This window comes from Phaenicophaeus curvirostris, chromosome 1, assembly GCF_032191515.1.
Source record: "Phaenicophaeus curvirostris isolate KB17595 chromosome 1, BPBGC_Pcur_1.0, whole genome shotgun sequence".
Classification (NCBI taxonomy): Eukaryota; Metazoa; Chordata; class Aves; order Cuculiformes; family Cuculidae; genus Phaenicophaeus; species Phaenicophaeus curvirostris.
Window position 1 is genome coordinate 128,046,486 of NC_091392.1, and position 21,390 is coordinate 128,067,875.

Consider the following 21,390-nt stretch of genomic DNA (forward strand, 5'->3'; position numbering starts at 1 on the left):
ATTGTGTTTATTTTTTACTCTCTTTGCAATCTCAAAAACATTCTCCAAGAGTCACACAATGTTGATTATTACCTAGGGTGGCAACTGGCATCTGTCACATCAGGCAACTTCAGCACATCAGTTGCTACTTGATGCTAGAAATCATAGTGGGAATGTTATCTTTAGTGAAAATAGCCTCTTTAGCACAATGAAAGAAGCACTCAGTATAGAAGGGTATTTTATATTTAAGTTATTTTGAGTGCAGCTGCATAAAGTTGTCAATTTAGGACCATTTTAGTTTAGACAGTGAAGAACTAACAGTCATCTGTAGGTGGAAAAAAGAGCCAATTTGAGCGAGTTTGGTTACATTGCATTAAGGTATTAATTTTAACATTGAAAAAGCTGCCACTTGTGCAGGATTGCAGTAGCTGTGAAAAATATTGTCGGAAAGCCAAATTCAACAGCTTCTTTTCTCCCTTCGTTCTCCAGTTTCATTTAATACATTTTTTTAAAAAAAGTTCTGTAATGTTTTATTACTGTTTGCCCTAGAACAGGATTATAAAGAAATATTGCAGGAGAAGTTATAGACTGACCATAAAATCAGTATCTGTAATTTAATGTCAGATTAAGGCCACTTGTGAACAGTGTTTATGCAACTGATATTGGTGTGTATTAAGCGTGTTTACAACAGGTAAGAAAAACAGCATAAGATAAAGTACATTTACTTGTTTAGAGTGTGTATGCGTTTGCGTAGATGCATGTGTATACATAATATGAAATTGTATGGTTTATAATTTGTACATCATCTAGAGAAAAGGGAGTAATCAGTGAATCCTGTGTTTTGAGTGATTTCTCTCTTCCTACCTTCTCCTCCACCACATTCCAACATGGTCATGATTCATGTCAGTAATTTGTCCTTCAGGTAATACAGGCTAAGCAGCAAACTTTGGCAACTTAATTTAGAGAAATTCTTTCATCCACTCTGCTACAAAGCATACAATTATAATTATATGCAAGCCAGTGGATCTGGCAAACAAAGTCCTGGAACTGAATCTTTCCATTTATATGTCTGTCTTAAAATTGATATGGCAGAAAGGTCAAGTAAGAGGTCTTACTCTTATTCAAAGATATGAATTTAAGCCTCTCTCCCTTCACAAGAAGCATCCTCATACCAGCTCCTCATGTGGAAGCCTGGACATCCAGGCTGAAGAGAAAGATGACTGGTAACATCATTTCTAGTAGCTAGTTGATCATCGAAATTAGCCTGTCTTAACCACATTAACTCAATGGCATACATACTTCAGGGGGATTTTCCTTCTATTTTTTTTAATCTGATATTAGTGCAGAAACATGCACCCTACAAATAGGTGTATATACATACATAGTTATACTTGAATATCTATATAAAAGGTTAGTGAGATATTTGTACATCTGTGAAAGAATTATGGTGAAGAGGATACAGGATAAAATAATCACTTAAGAGCTTATTTCTGTATAAGCAACAGCCACAAGGTTTTGGATCCCTTCCTCACCCTTCCGATTTCTGGATTTGCCTATGCCACGTGTATAAAGCATTAGCTTAGAAGAGGAATTATAACAAATACATCTGGAAAGATCCTCTGAGTAAAGTTTGTCAATTCTGTTACTAGGAAGCACAACCTATGAGTTAAATTTTGGCTCTCGAATAATATCACAGAAAGGAAAAAATCCCCACTATTTATTTTTATTAATTAATTACATTGAATTTTAAAAATAGCTGAAAGAAAGAATGTGTACCTGAAATCTTTTCTCTACCTTCTTTTTGTAAATTAATTCTAGGCTGTACATTAAGCATTGCAAATATTCAGATTCTTTTAATAGTACTCAAATAATAATATATCATCTTTGCTTATTTCCCCTAGCTTGTGTTTGGCATGGAATCTTGTTTTCGTTTTACAATCTTCCTGTTCCTTTCATTTCCACTAGGAGAGAGAAACAGAAGAAGAAGATGTCAGGTGGCCTTCAGTTATATGCCTCAAAATGAAGATGAACTGGAATTAAAAGTTGGTGACATCATTGAAGTTGTGGGAGAGGTGAGCAGATCTTTAGTGGAATATGCATGTGTACAATTCTGACATATCTTGTGCATGCTAAGCTCTTACATACAGTGTGTTTTCAGACATAATTTAAACCAAACATTTTTCTTCTCTTGTATACAGTTGCTTCTGGTTTGGCTTTCTGTTGGGGGTGAAGGGATGTGATTATTTGCTTATGGATTTCATGAGGGTTTTTTTCCCTGTAGCACTTCTGCTGTTTTCACTCGATCAGTTGATGCTTCTGAGTTCTGTTCAGGGAAAAGGCTCAAAGTTTGTGCCACAGGGCTATTGAGTTTATATCTCTGAAGAACTAAGATTATAGCAGAAAAAGATTTTCCCAGTTTTATTAAGCCAGCCACAGGGAAGAATTATCTTTATGGATTTTAATGCACTTTAGAAATTTACTTGAAGCCCTTTGGAGTTCATCCATGACATTCACTTTTGTCCTCTGCGTGAAAATGATAACAATTTGATTTCAGTCTAGTCAGTTTAAAACAAACAAAAGACCTCCAACAAATTCTTTAGAGACTCACGATTCTCTTATTTTAGGTGTAAGTGGATGTGGAAAATGGATGCACATCTCTTAGAAGGACGAGGAGCAAATTACGAAAGCTTGGGCTGAGATACAACAATTTTCTTTACATGGTTGAATCTACTTGCAGGATCACAGAATGCTGTTTGCTACCAATACCTTCAGTTTTGTTCCATTAATGATTTTAGAAATACCTTCCTAAGTTTAATAGCATGAGGACCCTTAAAGTAGAGTGCATTCAAACTCATTTAGTCTTTATTTTCTTAGCTTTAAAAAGTTCTTAATACTGTAATCTGCTCAAGCAGTCACTAAAAGGTGTGTTTTAGCTTGTAACATGTATTTGTAGGACTTTTTTTCTCACGACTCAGCAGCTAATAATTCAACATTTTATTTTCTTGTCAAGGATATATGATTTCTTTTTCCTGCGTCTGTAACTTAAGAAATCAGTTCTAAAAGAATTTAAATTCTACCGCAGTCTACATGACATCCAGCATTTTCTTATGAGAGATTAAATTCTCACCTCTGAATGTAAGGAGCTTAACGATCACTGGCTTCCCTTTAACCTGGCTGCGCACTCCAGCTCTCCATATTGTTCTTCTTGGAGTCAGACATTATGTGTCACTTAACTAACCTTATTCTGTCTGTGAGCAGAATTATAATGGGGGATGTTAAGGCTGTAAGAGCATATTTTGAAGACAACATAAACCCAATATTATAATGGGTTTCATGTCAAGACATGAACTGTTTTCATTGCACAATTTGGAGTATATTTGACCTCACATGGCCACACAAATATCTTACATCAGTTGCCCTACTTAAAACTTTTGGATCTTTGTCTTTCAAGAGTAAAGTGATGGAATAAAACCCAGTCCTAATATCCAGACAACAAATTAACTTTACTGAATGAACTGTATGATTAAATAATTTAGATCAGACACTAGGCTTCTCTTATGAAATGCATCTCTTGTCTTCTTATAAACTTGAACAACTTAATTATAAATAAAAGATTTATTTGTATCCAAATTAGACTGAAAATGTTTGCATTAAAATTGAAAGATGTAGAACTGTTAAAGTGAAACATTCCTGTGCTTGCATGTTTGAGCTTATAGTTGAGAGCATGTTTTTCAAAACTCACTTGGATTGCTGATTACAGACTTCCTAGTCTTAAAGTCATAATTGTACACTGAATTGCTGCTGTTGAAGAAAGCATTGACAACTTGCTGATTCTAAGATTTAAGAAGATATATTAACTAGGATTGCTTTTTTGATAGGCAGTCCTAAAGAATGTCATACTGGAATTAATTTTACTGTAGTGTGGAAGAGGCCTTATCATGGCTAACTTGAACTGCTGGCCATAAGTAAATGCCAAAGAACAGCTGACATAGGTGAGACTGTGCCCACTTTGACCTTATGAAATACTCTCTTCTGTCAGCTACTGAAACGTGACCTCTGGCTCAGGCATTATCTGGTGCATTCATGTGATCCAGGACTTTGTCTGACTCTTCTGAGTTGAAATAGATCAGCTGGTGAAAGAGGAAGATTAAAGGAATTTAGAGAAAAAAAATCTCAGGAATTTTTGTTGTGTGACCTTTATTTTCCATCATCATTGGTACCAAGCAGTTAATGTTGCATATTTGCTGTTATTTCCTCTTCTGTCCTTATCATAGTCCTGTTAATTCCTTAAAAAATGTAGGGCAGAATTTTTCTTTTGAAATGGGAACTTTATTTGACATAGAAAACTGCACCAACTGATTTCATTGTTTACTCTCCTTTGTGTAGGTAATGCTGTGTAAAGAGTCATTGCCTTGAAATAAGATTCACAGTGTTGATGTTATTGTATGATACTCTTTATTTCAAATAATAGATATTTGATGTGAGAGACCTATGATTTTGCAAATACGGCCTTCTCCATTGTGAAAATTGAGATATTTTTGCAAGGGCCAAAATCATGCTGTGTTATTGTGTGAAGAGCCCCCAAACAACAGCAAAACCCCTCACCTGTACAGGCAACAGTTAGAGTCAATTCTTGCAAAATCTCTGTTTTGTTTATCATTACTCAAGATAAAAAAATGGATGATGGCATCTTCAGTGTTGTTTACAATGATTCAGTAGGTAATTGGAACATTAGTGGTCATTCTATTTCTGGTTGCTGCTTTTTCTTACCCCATCTTTTTATTCATAAAAAGAAGATCTCGGGTTCCCACGGTGAGTGTTTTATTCTACCCTCCTAAGAAAGATGTATCAGTTTAATTGGTTTTAAGTTGACTTAGATTAATATTTTCAAATCTCTGTAGATTTCTGATTAGTTGAAAATAAATCGATTCCTAACTGACTTATGGCAAACTAGAATGGGCATTGCTTAGATCAAAATACTGTCATCTATCTTTATGTGGGTATTTAGCAAAAAAACGTGTTTAAAATGTTACTTATAGTTGACAACTCATTAAACTTTTCCTGTTGCAAAGGAAAGCTGATTTCTGTTTTACAGTTCTTTGGCTTCATCCTTGAAGAAATGGGTCCTGCACCTCAAACCCTGTGAAGGTCACTGCCTCTAGCAAAGGGCTGGCAAAAGGGAATGCAATTCTTCTCCTCAGCTGCCTCCATCAGTGCCCAAATGTGTATTCCCAGACCCCAGTGAAAATGGATTACACCGATATCACATGGTGATATGCTGAGGTTGAGGATGTCTTCCTATTTCCCACCTCTGCTTCTGAGTGCTAATCAACATCTGAGGTGTACTAGCATCTAAAACTGCCCCAAATCCTTCTTCCTGGTGACAACAGATTGGATCAGATGCTTTTTGAAAGGGTTTTTATGTTTATGGTATTGGTAGATACTACTGGAAGTTCCTGTAGTGGCAGAAATGGTTTGGGGCTGTACAGTGGATTGAAACAACTGCAACAGCAAATGTGAGTTTTGAGATGCAGATAGATATCCTTGGAGTCTGTATATATTCAGAATTCACAGTTCCTTCCTATTTATTCTAAACAGATAGAAATTAATTATACTAATATCAAAATTTCATCACATTAGATAAAAAGCTTGTTGTTAGACTAGATGTTTCCATAACTACACAGACACTGATACCCATGAGACATTAATTAACAGACTTAAATTAAAAGTACATTTGAAACTAATAAGAGAAGCATTTTCATCATTGTTTATATTCATGTTTAAAGTGTGATTGATAGCTTTTTGCTTGTTATTCTCTAGTTCATTAGCTGTATCTCTAATTACAGTTGTTCCAAACTGCAACTGTAACTAATTGTCTTATTAAATGCAGATATCTGAATTCCAATTATGTTTCACCTTAGGATTTCATGGGATCCTAGACAATTAACCCATAGCATGAGTGTAAGGATGTTTGGTATGTCATTCAATGGTTCTGAGCCTGCTTTCATTTGGGATTAGTTTGTCATTGTGCTGCTATATACTTTGTGGACTCATCCTGCTGAGAAGTCAACTTCCTGGCAGTGTGTAGTGCATGAAGTTCACAACTAAGTCTTTGACTGAGGCATGCTGTAATACCACCAAACCTATTCTCTCTCTCTGTTAGTTAGCATTGCCATATATTACGTGATCAAATCCTACAACTCATTTGAAATTATAAAAATGCTGCATCTCAAATACTGTGGGCCCCTCACTACAAGAAAAACAGTGAGGTGCTGGAGTGCATCGAGAGAAGGGCAGTGAGATCGGTGAAGGGTCTGGAGTGCAAATCTTACAAGGAGCAGCTGAGGGAACTGGGGTTGTTTAGCCTGGAGAAAAGGAGGATGAAGGGAGGCCTTATTCCTCTCCAAAACTACCTGAAATGAGATTGTAGCGAAGTGGGTATTGGTCTCTTCTTCCAAGTGACTAGCAATAGGATGAGACGAAATGGGCTCAAGTTGCACCAGGGGAGGTTTAAGGTAGTTATTAGGAAATACTGCTTCACTGAAGGGGTTGTCAAGCACTGGAACAAGTCCCCAGGGATGTGGGAGAGTCACTATTCTAGGAGGTATTTAAAGGATATGTGTATGTGGTGCCTAGGGACATGGTTTAGTGGCAAACTCAGCAGTGTTAGGTTTACGGATGGCCTCAATGATCTCAAAGGTCTTTTCCAACCTAAGTGATTCTGTGAATGTTCTGCTCCATTTGAGCAAGGGCTTTTTTTTCAGTTGTTATGATATAGAGTGGTTCAACCCATTTCCAATAACAGGATAAACAATGAAGATTGAACAGAACTTTCCTTACAGGAACTTATTTTGACAGCCATGGAGTTGAAAGGGTAGTATTTAATAGTGGCAAAATGATATTCTGTGCTACAAGTGCAGAACTGTATAATACTGCAAGAAAACAACTGGGAATGAATGCTGGGATTCCGTGTTCCTCAGTTACTTTTCTGCGAAATGCCGTGGTAACATGTTTTTCCTGATCCTCTTCCAGTAGATGGTTCACAAGGACTTCTGTAACTACTGCTTGTTTGTTTAGTTCATGTGGTAGGAGACTTTTTTTTTTTTTGTGGAAATCAGAGTGCAAATACCTGACTTTTAGGGTCATTCCAATTCTATGGGATTGCTTTCTCTGTCCCTCAGTTTCCTATACAGAAGATTATGTTAAAAAACCCAAGAAAACCACAAACTACAAAACCCAAACAAAATAAAATACCAAAACACGTTTTGATATTTTAAAATAAAGGACTCTGAAGCTGAAAAGATCCCTTAATAGTAGGTACTTGTGCAGTTTTTAATTCTTCCCTTCTGCACCAGAATGATCAGTTTCCAGATATGCTGAAGCAGAAGCTCAGGGGCTGGTTGAAGTCTCATGGTTACGGCTCTCTCTGAATGCACTCCCAAAATAAGTCAAGTGGCACTGTATGCACCGTCTTCTATTGAGGTCTTGTTTCCAAAATTTCTTTTCCCATTGGCAGTAAATATGATTTGTTTATTTTCCTTCTTAGGAATCTATGTTTTTAATTTCCTTTCAACATGTGACTGCTTTTGTCCTTCAAGTTCAAGATCTTCTATGAGAATTTCTAAAATAAAGGGTATTTTTTTCCTTTGCTTTCATGCTCTAGTTCTCTATTAAGCAAAAGAAATTTTGTTGACCTTGGGCTTCTCTCCTTCCTGTTGCCTGCCGCTGGCATTGCTTTTATTCCTGGGACTGTGTTTTAATTTTCTCAGCCCAGAAAGACTCTGTTATGATCCAGGGAGACTTTCTTCCACCTGAAACCTTTCCTGACTCAAAGCCTCCTCTGTTTGCCCTAGCTGAGCTCTAAATAGTCTGTCAGCCTAATAGGCAGAGTTTCAGGTTGTAGAAAAGCTTGTGGAATAGGCAGATACAAGCATTTACTGGAAAACATTTTAGGTCAGTGATTCCAAAGAGCTGAACATTTAAATCATTTAATAACTTTAGCCTATTAATTATATAGCAAGATGTAGCTGCACAAGCAACTGCTGCTAGTTGGCTTCAGCATTTCCTGCTCCTTCTGGGCATCCTGTCCAGGAGTTACAGGGGTGGCTGCTCAGTTCCCTCAAGGGAAGGGGTTCGAGGCTTGTAGCAAGAAGGTTCGTTGTGCTGCACGTCAGGCTGATGCTCCCTCTGACACTTCTTTCTTTAAAGGGGGATGTTGCAGATTGTATTGGCCACAAAGAGAAAACCCAAAGAACATAAAAAGTAACATTTCTTTGCTTTTGGAATATAGTTATCTTGTATTCTCAGTGACCTACTAAAGTGATTTTGTTTTCTTTGGTTACTTGACTGTTACAGAATAAAACTGCATTCAGTCTGAAATAGAACTATTATATTTGCCTGAAGGCTTGAACTACTGTAATATTATTCTCTTTTCTTCTTTTTTTTTTTAACGGATTTCAATGTTTTTGTTGACTTCTAAGCAGCTTAATGCCCTACGATCCATATACCTTTTTAAGAACTTGTTTTTATGTCTGCGTGTCTTACCTGTTTAATTCTCTGTGTTATTTTCCTGTCTGTCCACTTCCATGGTATCTATTTTAAGCACTTCATTATTATTCCTCATTTATGTTGTTATTTGTAAGTAAAATTAACTATTATATCCCCTTACTGTATTTCTCATCTCAGTTGGTTTTGTGTGCTGGGATCTCACAATTTGACTAAACATTTATTTTCTAACACAGTAAAACAGAATGTTTTGAAATATTTTAATCTGTATTTAATTTATAGTTTCCAAAATTCTTATTTACATCGAAAAAAGGCTCTGCTGATTGAGTAATTATATTGAAAACAAGATACAGCTATTCTTTCTTCATTGAAAATGTTAAAAAGCCCAAAGTCCAGTGATACTGGAAGAACATTTGAATGTTGCATAATTATGATCTAGAATAAATTTCCTTTTAAATCCCAAAGGCCAGTCTTCTTAATGGGATACATTTCTTTAGAGATGATGTAGCATTCTTTGGTGATATTGTCATTTACATCTATTTCAATCACATCCAGGCATTGGACTGCATACAGCTGTTTGCTATTGTATCTGTCCTGGCCCCACACATGGCACTGGCTGAGTTGCAGTTTGGTGTGTTGTTACCTCCCTAAATATATGGAGTGGACTAATGAAATATCTTCAGTCACTTTCCTGTATGTTGTTGCTCTCAAAATGTGGTATGACAGCAGTATTGGCAGCCTAGGGGCTTGGCAAGATGAGAACGTGACATGCCTCTCCAAAAGGCAGTGAACAGATATAACACACTGAAAACATGTCTTGGAAAGGCCTCTAGCTATAGCCACTTACATCAAGCAGATTGGGAAAAATCATTGTCTAACTTAAAACCAAAACCTTCATTTTCAGGCTGAACTTACTTGGTGTGTAGGATGTTATGAATGATGATAAACTTCTTTTATGGTGCAGGGGTACAGACTGCTAAATGAAATCCACCTCTTCTCAGATTGTTTGGTTCAGCTCGGCATAAATCAGCACCTAGCTGTATAAATCCTGAAAGTACTTTGTTGTAATAGAACAGCAACACATTTTATTGAGTGCTTGTACCTCCAGATTGATTACCCCCATGAATAATGGATTTTCATATGTAAGGTTTTATTGGCTGAAAATTATTGCAACATTTCAAACCCTATGATAATGGATTGCCCCAATTTGGGATAACTAAATCCTGGGGGTATTGTAGTGTCTTCACTATTGTATGGATTAATCTCTGGCTGGTGTGTCTTGAGGCTTAAAGATATGTAGCATGTGGCTATAGTGTTTAAAAATACTTAAAGCTTTTGATGAAAATTTCTTAATAAATCTTTGGGATGGCTGGTTTGACCTGAACCTCTGATGCTTTGCATTCTGATGAATGTGTACTTGCATGACTCTGCATTTTATGGTGGAAAAATCTGGGTTTTGCTTTAGATTTTGCTGAATTTGTAAAATTATTGAATATAGCGTGGTGTTTTCAAATAGTTCATTTGTGTATCAGCTAGAAAACTTATAATAATCTAATTCATATATATGTTCACACACAATTAAGATTTAGCTGTCTAAACGTTTTTGCATATGGGTATTTCTGTACATGTACATAGCAAACCATACATAAACATGCCACATATAGAGTGGAAGAAGTAAGCAGGAGAAAATTACTTGAGCGAAAGATAGAACTGAAGGATATTGGTCACTTTATTTCTGTCAAGTAATCTTAGTATCTTGCAAAATAGGGAACTTGGGAACTGTGTAATCCCCTGTGATTAATCTTCTATTCAATCAGCTAATGCAGTTATGGTTTAATGTTTATCTCTAATCAATAGAGCCATCTGGGAATACTGCATTAGAAAAATTGAAATAGTTTATAACTCAAAGACTTGGCCATGTTGTGTATTTCCTATATAATGATATATCATACAGAGGTATTTAGAGATAGAATTTGTAGAGTCTACTAAATGTTGTGTCACATGGTTTCTGTTTTCCATATGGTTTTTAATTTGTCTGGAGAGAAGAAAAGCAAATATTACCTTTCAGAGACTTTGATACTTTAATGTGAAAAACCTGCACTCCCACTGAAGTGACTGTGTGATTTGAATGTATTTTGTCCTCTGAAGGAGCAGCAAGATAACAGCTTGTGAGTTGTGCTTGATCTCACTAATACTACTGATACATTTGGGGCCAGGGGTGGGGGAGTTTTGTCACGGAGAGTGACTGAGATTAAATGAATGTAGCTGTGCTGCTCTCAACTGCTTTCAAATAAAAACTAAAAAAATGAACCCAGGAGGACAAGAATTGTGCTAAAAACATTGAAGATGGAGAGGAAGCGCAGGAAACATGAAGTTCTAGTAAAATTGTACATGTAGCTAAGTTGAAAAAAAATCAACCATTCCTCTATAGTTTGAGGAAATGTTTGCTTGCATTATTAAGAGATAAGTGATATGAAACAGGCTTTTTTTTTTCCTGTAAAGAATAGCGAGAACCATTTAAGACGTTGTGGTGTTTTTTTAAACAGTAAATGTGAACACCCTCAGCTTGTAAAGCTAACTTTCAATTTTCATTATTTTTGTTACAGGGCAGGAAAGGGATGGGTCAAACATTATTGGAGACTGATGTGTCACAGACTGACACTGTCCTCCCCTGTCATTTTTTTTTTGGTGAATGGACAGTGTCTGGCAGATATTCATCTGTCAAGGGTGTGTTTAGCTGATGCATCTAATAAGTAATTTCTTGCTGTCCCATTATAACCTAAAGGCATCTGCTTTCTAAAGGTTGTCATTTCACTGCATGACATTGTCATTCAATCCCAAATGGTTTATACGAGAAGGAGTTTGTCATTTTTAAGAGATATTTTCTCTTGGGATTGAGCTAGGAAGTATCTCTCCTCCTTCTGACTGTATCATCATTATGTATTCCAGTCGTCTTTGTAAATCTAGAGTCAAATATACATTAGTGCTCCTCTTTGTTCTCTGTAGATTTCTTACATTAACATGTTAATGATATAGCAACATTCATAATTTTTTGAATAGAGAATTTCTGATTTTGATGGGAAAGGCAGGAGTATTCACATGATTTATATTAAGATACCTCGTTTAGATTCTCTGAATTAACTTTTGCAGGCATTTCTGTTTCACTATTGATTGCTTAGAGAATTTGAACTCTTATTATCTGCATCCGTTAAGAAGATGGTCATGAACAGGAGTAAAGTTTATGCTGAAAATGTAGCGGTTGAACTGATATCTTCAAAATTGAAATTCAGAAACACAGTGTGCTCTCTAGTTCTTCTTGTATCCTTTTATTTAATGCCTGTCCATGCTTCTGTTGCTCTCAGCACTGCTGACGTTTACTGATGGGAGCATGCATATGTCTTGTTTTTACTTTAAAAGGAAAGAGACATGTTCTGGCTTGGAGTGTATGCCATGTGCGCCTTATACCTGAAATTAATACAAACTGACTAAAATCATTACTGTCATTGTTATTGAATATCATGTATATAATGTAACTCTGTAAAGTGTTGCCTATGTTAAGTCCTCTTTATTTGTTTTTGTCTTGGTGCAGGTGGAAGAGGGCTGGTGGGAAGGTATACTCAATGGAAAGACTGGCATGTTTCCTTCCAACTTCATTAAGGAACTGTCTGATTCTGATGATGCTGGAATAGCACAGGAAGAGCAAGTAAAGTCAAGTAAGGAAAAAAAATGTTATCGGTGTTCTGTTTGTTTGTCTGTGTCTTCACCCTCTAAATCATTGATAGGGTAGTACATTCTTATCTCTTGCCTGGAAGTGTTTTTGAATGCCATTTTCTTAATTTATGCTGTGAAAGAGTCAGATGATGATGATAAATGTGTACTTGCAATGCTACCTGAGTTGTAATGTTGGCATCACTGTCTGAGCTGTGTTAAGACTTGCTGAGCTGCAAAACACCAAGAACGGAGAAGGCAATGAGGACTGTTGGATTTGTGTTTTAAAATGAGTTACAAAGGGTTTTTGTCTTTAGGTGTGGAAACTGAGCAAAGTAACCAAACATCTACAATATGTCTGTGCTTATTTAAATGAGGGATTAAAGTGCCATGCCTTCTATAGTGACTCCAGTAGATTTAAGGATTCATAACTATTAGTGTGGGACATGCGGCACTTTTTCCCTCCAGGTGCTGAGCATGTTACTATCACCTCCGTCACCCACTGCCCCAGCAGCCAAAGGGAAAAAGGCCAGAACTGGGACATGGACTTTGTTCTCTTACTTACAATGGGCCAGTACTGCTGCAGGTGAAAAGCATGTTTGGTAACTAAGTTTGCAATAGTATAAGTATGGTAGTGGATTGTCCTACTTATAACTTCCAGTGGAGAATGACCTGAACCAAAAATATGCTGTTGTATGAGATGGACACTTGTTGGTCTTTTTCTGCTTTTTCTGTTCTTCAAGCAGATATACTTTTTATTTCCTAATTCGGTAGCCAATTCTTAATCTTTAGTGAAAAGAAGAAAAGTCAATTATACTTAGGTATTTTGGGCTAATTCCACAATACCTGCCAAAGTCTTCCTATTTTCAGCACTGCAGATATTCACTACTATGTAGTGTTCTTCTGAGATCTTTAAACAAGCAAAAGTGAAAGGACTCCCAAGGTCTTTGTGAGCTTATTTCAGCTGGAATTTACCAAAGCCTTTATAGTTCACTCTGTCAGTAAGAGGCAGGAAGTTATAATACTTACTTTTTTTTTTCCCCCCCCTCTCATTTTTCCTTTTAAGGCAAATTTATCATCTTTATTCCTTCCCAAAGAAATAAGATCCTAAAAAAATTGACTTTTGCAATGATGAAAATTTGTCATCTTGTTTTTGTAATGTATGTGTAGTGGCACTGGTGACCTAGCCTTGTGGTCAGTGCTGCTAAAGATATTTACAGGTAATGTTTCTTCAGACTGGAATGAAAATATTTTTAAGGAAGTTAAAAATTTTAGTGTGATGGAGAGGGAAAAAGGGCATGAAGTGAAGTTGCACATTTGCGTGAGATTGCAAACTGCTTTCTATAACCTGTATATGCTATCATGAATTTTGTTCATTATAAACTCAGTGAGTTTTGGAAGAACTAATTGTGTAGGTGAGTTTCAGCTCTGGATTCTATAATGATTGTTATTCTATAAATGAACAAGGTAAGCGATACAGTTCAGGATGGAATACCCCAGTTTTATCTGTATGAATGAACGAATGAATGAATGAATGAATATCCCTTCCCAAGGTACTTTGGTAATACTTACTTTATGATAAGCATCCTAAAACTGTCTCAACAATATCATACATTGGAGTGTGTAAAAGCAGCCACAAAGCATTAGCGTGTTTTGCTGACATCCATAATGGCACACACTTCATTCAAACTCAGTTTTATATGCTGGTTCTGACTTAAAACATGTGATACTCATATTGAGAAGGTATTGGTAACACAGATATAATTTTTGTCTCTTTAACTAAGTTGAAAATAACTATAGCTGAGAGATGGATTTTCTTCTTTCCTGTATGTAATTCAACTCTTGGGAGGTGCTTTGTGGCTAGCTAAGATGTTATGTTATTTGGAGCTGTTTTCTAAATAGTAAAATATCTATAAAACAGAACAACACTGTAAATCTTTTCAGAAAGAGACAAGACTCGAATGTTGAGATTATTATAGAAGTTTTGATGTTTTTTTCCTTATATTTTTCTTAAAGTAAAACCATCAATTTAAGAACTGCATTTCCCTAGTAGAATTACGGGAAATACACATCAACTCAGTTCTTTCTGTATGATTAATGTAATTGTTACAAGTGTTGCTCTAACACATGGTGCTTTAGAAGGCTCTTTTCAGGTATGTTGGCTGTCTGGATTTGAAAATTCACGTAATAAGATTGCAAATATTTCAGCAAGTCTCTACAACTGACTAGGAACGATAATCTTATTCCAAGTTTTTGTGCTTAGTGTTAAAATTGAACAAGTAAACCCTGTAAGATTTGGGCATCAGGCTAGCATTACCGTTGAAATGCTCTGGGTAGTATCTCAAAAGTGTGTACATTCATAACTCTATATCAGCTCTTTGCAGCGTGGACAACAAGACATGACAGCACTTCAAATCTGCTATAACTTCTGCGCTTCTGGGGTTTTTTTCCCTCTCTGGAAACATTGTTTGACTATGTCTGTATCACAGGACTTCATAAGACTTGAATATGAATTCTAGATTATTAAATTAGCACTTAGGTGTGAGGGGCTGTCCCTGCGCATTGAACTAGAATCTTGTGTGGTCACTGTGGTTCTACACAGCTTCTAGAAGGGCCTGGAAAGGGTTGGGGTATGGCTCTACCATCTTGAGCAACAACCCTCAGCTCTTCATCCGAGCTTTTAAAATGGATAAGTAAATACTTGTCAGGTTTATTGTGAGACTTGGTAAAGTAGCATGGGGTCTTTGGAGAAGGGGCACTGAGAAAATGCAAGAGAATTTTTTAGTTAATAGTTAAACCAACACTTTGGTTAAACTTAGTTAAACTTGATCTTTTAGTCATGTTTTACTGACTGTCTCTAAGGAGAGCCTTTTTAGAATGACTGTAAGGGTAAACAACAATTCCTTGTTCTTTAAAGCATCCTCTTAAATTAAAACATTGCTTTTCTTTGACTGTCACAGTATGAACAGGAAGTATGCATTATAATTTTATTACTATATAAAATGAATGTAGGAATTATAAGATTGTTTTCTGGATTTCTCAGATATCTAATATTAATTTTAAGAATATTTTTCAATACCACAAATTATCTTTACAGCCTGTTGAGAAGCAAAAGGTTGTCATGCAGTCAAATAAATTGTATCTGAGAGAATCACAACTTTATACTAAGGAGATGATTTCAAAAACATTTTAGTATGTTCATGGTGATGTCCTGACAACATTTTAAAGTGGCTTTTCATATCTTGCTGTCTCTTGTATGCGTCTGTTCAGGGATTGCTAGGCCTCATGATACATATCAACTATTTTTAGAATCAGCTAGTGATGGCCACTGAGAAATCATGACTGCTGGAGTTAGAACTGATGATAAAACTCATCAGCTGATGCTTCAGTCAAGCAACCTCCTGTATTTTGAGTTCTTAAAATTTTAGATGTCCGTTACTGTCTCTCTGGCTCTCCTCAGTGTCATGAAGCTTAACGTACCTTTCTCTTAGCAATTTCTTAATTGTTGTTTGACTGCTGTAATAGCATTCTTTTAATGGTATTTTTTAAAAACAAGGTGGAAAGACAGATTTGTGGCTTTTCTTGCTTTTTCAGTATGTAAAAACAAAACAAGGAAAAGCTTTTGTTATTAGTCAAACTGCAAGAACAAAACAAAGCAACACCGTTTTACAATACATAAATGAGTATAGTTTTTATTTTCTGAAAGTCCAATAGAATAATATGCAGGGAGAAAGAAAAAAACACATTCTTGATGCCAAAATGGATATGATGCCATGTTGGGACAATTCACATGTACTGTATAGCTATTTTGCTATACATTTTTACTGACTACATTAATTTTTATGATGATATGCCGAGGTGAGATTGGCAGCAAGCTGACACTGGTATTGTCTTGGGCTTGCCTGGCTGCCTCAGGTTTTAAAAAAAACCCAACACACAAAACACCTCAGCTGCTTATGTCTTTATCTTCACTTGAATTTCCTGTCATAAATGTCAGAGTAGAAGTTATCTTGCTGTCAAAGGAAAAAAACCAAGAAATTAATAATTTTGATAATTAAAATTTTACCTTTAAGATCTAATATGGGAAGTGGGGGGTTTTTTTGGGTTTTGATTGTTTTGCAGTTTTCTTTTTTAATTTTAGTATTTTATTTTCATTAATATATGCCAAGTCAAACACACGATTAAGCTGTTGGCTGGAAAAAATTATTTATTCAGGTTTTAGTGACCAATCCCTTCAACTAAGCATTGTTTAAGACCAGTTTGCACACTCAAAACATTTCTAATAAGTCATCTGGGAAAAGTGCAGTATTTCTGATGCTCACAGGATCCTGGTATATTAAAGAAATGCGAGTATTTCCTTGCCCTGTTTGGATGTCAGCTGTGCTTGTTTGAGTGCACTACATCTGCATCAGGAGTGTTGAGCCACCGTGAGTACATCATTGAAGTAATAATTTTTTTCAGGCTTCCCCTGCGCTCCCTGAGGAGGTTGAATAAAACAGACAAATATGTTCATTTACAAGTCTCACAGCTTGATGGACAACAGACAAAACCTGAAAGAAATGCTTTCTGTTAGTCATTGTAAAGAACGGCTTTAGCAAAATCATGAGATTATTTTATCTGACATACATGTAGTAAGAATATTTTAACTTCATGTACAATCAGATACTTTAAAAAATATTCTCGTTGTTTTGCTAATGAGGCTTAAAAAATGTTAGTGACTGAAAATACAGATTAAAACTTCTCTTCCTTTCCCTTCTTTTTACCATCATTCGATCTCTTCACCCCCACCCTGCCCTTTCTCTTTTTTTTTTCGTCTTTCCTTCTCTTGCCTGCTGTCAGGAAAATCTGCCTTTGAAGGGACAATTCTGTACAGAGTGGCACCGGCAAAGATTGACAGCTACAGACGCTATAACAGTGAGTTTGTTTCAAAATCAACAAGCACTAGCTTTAGTCCTCTGTACTTGTTTGATTTAGCTACACTTGTAAAATGTGCCACTGCTACTCACTTATGGCTACTCTACATGCATATATTTGTAAGCTAAAGTCAGTTTGCTGCTGATAAACTGCCTAGTGTTAAATGCAATGAGAATGCATTCTTTCCTTCTGTGCATGTGTGTTTCATGTCCATATAATGTGTGTGTAAGCCCTCAATAAAGTGAGAATTACATTGGATGCTTGGGTCTCAGCTATGGATTGGAATTAAGACCATTTAGTCCCATTGGTTTTGCCACCTGAAACATGAAAACTGTTGATAATAACCAGTTATCTTGGAATTAAAAATCTTTCTGTTCCAAAAAGAAAGTTCCCATTCTGATTGCTGTATATGCTTTGCTCTTCTTGGAGAACAATGTGGGTTTGGTTTGTTTGGGTTTTTGTTGTGGGGTTTTTTTTTTTGGTTGGCTTGGTTTGTTTTTTTACAATTTACTGCATGCTGTTCATTTGGCATTCCGTCGTTAGCAGCTATTACTCACAGCATTTTGGCTGATAATGTTTTTTCTGCCAAGGAGGGTAAAAGATATAAAGCTACTTTCATTTCATGTTCAGATTTTTGCCTTCTGCATTTTGGAAGCAGAGAACATGCTGCTTTTCATATGCTTTTACTGCCCTGCTAATACAGAAGAAGAGAGGATGGTTACATCAGAGGCAAGACAGAGGAAGCAAGGAAGACAGAAATCTGTCCTTCCACCTGCTTCCTCATCAAGAAGTCTAGCAGAAAGAGATCCTACTGAGTCACATTCAGTGTGACTAAGTACAAAGTGTTCAGTCCTGTCCTCTGGTGAACAGGATGTTGTGCTAACTTTGGCATCTGCTTTTGTCCCAAACAGCTTTCACTTGAGAAGATCCAAGCTGTGCTGCCCTTCTTGTCCTGTCTGGGTGGGAGTGCTTGCTCTCCTACTTCTGAGGACTTCTGTCTTATGCAGGCTTACAGCAAAGGATAAAGCAGCTGAAGTGATAGTTGTCTATTCTGATAACACACACTTACATCTTCTTGTTTTAAACAAAAACTGATCTTTTTTAAAAATAAAACCTGGTGAATCTGTGCAGACCTGAGTATTTCCTCATGGAGAATTATTGCCCTGTGTACCAGATTTCACCTCTTTTCTGCAGCTCTTCTCAAGCTTCCAACCAAGCTCTTGCTCTGGCTGGAGCAGACCGTGTGGCTGGTCGTCTTCACGTTTTTCTGCTGCTTCTCACCTTATAGTCTTCAGGACTGCTTATGCATCACTTAGATTGCATGCTTCTTGCAGAGTTCTTAGACCATCATGTCCTCAATTCCACCCATCTGATGAGCAAAACAAGGATTTATGAAGTAAATCTTCGGTGTGCTTGGCTTGTGACTTTTAAGATCTAGCTTCAAATCAGATGTAGGATCTGCCTTTGGAGCTTTTAATTTCACAACATTAGTCTTTTGGGTAGTGTTGCCCTAATATTACCTTCAAAGTTTTTCCAGAAACCTGCTCTCCATGCCCAACCAGTTTTTTTGTTAAGAGTCAAATGATAACCAGCTGCAAGAAGACAGCTTCATCCACAGTATCCCATTGCTCTGGGCAAGCACCCATTTAAACTTTGGTTTCAAAGCTGATTAAAGACGTCTTGTTTAATACTACCTTCCCTGGCATTTAATTGAGATTTGCATACTTTTTCATGCTGCAGAGTTATTTTGCTTTCTCTGTACAACTGCATCTTAGAAGGCCAGATTTCCAGCCACATTTGTAGCGTATTTGTTGCCTACTGGTTTGGAACTGGAACTGAAGTGGGCAGTATGTAAAATCAGGTCACCCAGGAAGGTTTTAAACAAAGTGAGGGTTGGCATTGTTCATGCTATCAGAGAGGTTATATCTAAAACTTACATATGAAAAGGAGGATTCATTATCCCTCCTTCTACATCTATTGGCAGCTCTCTTCCTGCATATCCATGTTCTTCCTGAGCAGGCCTATTGAAAGTGTGGCCAGCTCCTTCCATTTCGTATCTGTGGTCCTTATTTTTAGACAAATAGCTTCGTGCTTTATATCTCCAGGGAAAGTAATTTGGAGGCATTCCACAGAATTGTTTTTGTTTAGGGGTGTCTGTTTAAAACGACCCACAGCTGCTCTAATTTCAGCTTTCTGATTTCTCCATAAAGTGAGCTGGAGTAAATTCATAGCTTTAGATTAGTGATGCTCAAAGGGTGCTTGGATTCACCTGTATCACATTGCATGAAGTGTGGCTTGACTTTTGAAGCAAGCTTAGAGCTTTTACTTTACAAATACGTGCTTAGTGCTAAATACTTTTATTTTTAAAGCCATATTGCAACTGCCGTGTTTAAAAGAAATTTTCTTACTTAACCAAGGCGTGTAATAGCTAAATGCTGTTGAATTAGTGTGTAGCTGCTTCTAGAAATACCTTCTACTGAAATATGCAAGATTGTCTCCTGCATAAGCACCTGGCCTTGCCTTCATATGCTGACATGGCTTTTTTGGTCATGACGTATGCCAGGCTCTGCTCAGCAATAATTCCAACTCCTTTGGCAATCTGCTCATCAAGCCGCTGTCAGAAAAATCTTTCCTACTGCGTATGCTGGGCAAAGAGGGACACACAGCAACAAAAATTCACTTACTTGTCATTTTGTTGATCACAGCCCTCTTTTCTCTCATCCTGCAACTTTCCTGCGCCTCCGCAAACAGTGCTTCTTGGATTTTAAATTTTTTTATTATTACTGTTGTAATTTCTCTTTCTTCCTTCACTTTCTTTTTTCTTTGAACATGCTACAACTGAGGAACAGGGCAGATATAATGCTTGATTTGACAAATATTTGCCTCTCTTTCCTTATATGTGGATCCACAATGCTGTCAGTAATAGATATTAGATATAATGGAAGAAGATGAGACAGAATCGTTGAAACAGAACTATTCGTGAGTAACCTTAATTGTGTTTTCTATTGTTCCACCACTTTTTTCTTTCTTTCTTTTTCTTTTTTTCTTTTTTTTTTCCCCCCTCCCTCTAATCCTTGAGGATCTATGGCTAGTCAGAGTTGCAAGAAATCAATATGGTTGATGTGTTTATGACGTTAGTTACCCCATGTAAAAATGACTGAATGTGAGCAAAGTTAAATGAGAAACACAAATGTGGATATTTACGGTTTTGAAGAGGACATTTACAACTTTTTATTTCACCTCAACTTCTTATAACTTGCTTACGAAGAAGAACATATATTAAATACACAGCCGCTACACTGCATAATAGCATCTGAGAATCAACAAGGCTAAAATTGGGTGAGGGAAATTTTTGTGGTTAAAAATAAGCATCCTGTTTTCTGGATAAGGAATGTACACGTGGTAAGGGGCTGGGGGTGGCTGGTGGAAGAATTACGTCAAGTGGGGTGAAACGCATTGCATCCTTCCATTGATTTGGATTCCCACTACCAACTGGTTTTCCACGAGTCTCACAAAAGACTGTTTTGGTGAGTGGCGAGTAAAGAATCCTTTTGACTGTGGTTGCTTATCTGTCTTTTCACGCATAATAACATGCTCCTGTACTTGGTGAGAGCAGTGGTGAAAATATAATTTCAAATTAAGACAACAATAGTACAGTTGTAGAGCTCCTGAGTGAATGATGCTTTCAATTCACACTTACAGTACTCAGGGAAATGGCTGGGGATCAGATAAAGCCACCAGCTTCCGTATTTATGGCTCTGTGTTCATGCTGCAGAGGGTGCTTGTGCTGCATTGCCCTTGATGCATGCTGTTATGTGGTGCTAGACATTGCTCACCTTTTCCCTGCATGACTTCTTGTGCAAGCCTAAAAATCTTGGGGCTGTTTCTTACCTGGCAGAACTGTTGTGCTAGGGAACATGCTGAAAGGAAATGACAGAATGTTTAGATTATGCTGTTACATTTCTTAATGGTGTATTACTGAGAATAACAAATAAGGACTAGTATTGAGATAACCTGCCTCAGCCATTTGTATGTGTATAACTACTCTTGGTAAAGAAGCATATATTTGTTTTTTGAAAGTGTAAATTTATTAACTTTTAAACGATGAAGAATCAACATTGCTTTATTTTACAGTAATACTTAAAATTTCAATTTCCTTTCTGGTTTTGATTCTTTTATGAACTACAAAATGTTATTGGGGATGGCTCCAACAAAATACAGGACTTTGATGGAAAGCAAGCTCAAGATAAATATCTTGTAAGCTGTGGGTATTTGTTCTGTCTT

General features: G+C 36.7%; 1 protein-coding gene across 6 annotated transcripts in view; it reads left to right on the forward strand.

Annotated features, from left to right (window-relative positions):
- Positions 1-21,390, forward strand: part of SH3KBP1 (SH3 domain containing kinase binding protein 1) — a 223,252-nt gene that overhangs the window by 111,264 nt on the left and 90,598 nt on the right. For 4 of the 6 annotated variants that reach the window (XM_069874104.1, XM_069874125.1, XM_069874117.1 and 1 more), the window contains 3 exons: positions 1,945-2,051; positions 12,074-12,197; positions 17,032-17,106. In XM_069874104.1, coding sequence (XP_069730205.1) covers positions 1,945-2,051; positions 12,074-12,197; positions 17,032-17,106 — 306 coding nt within the window. The remainder of the gene's footprint in view (positions 1-1,944; positions 2,052-12,073; positions 12,198-17,031; positions 17,107-21,390) is intronic. The other 2 variants (XM_069874111.1, XM_069874143.1) reach the window with 1 other exon arrangement.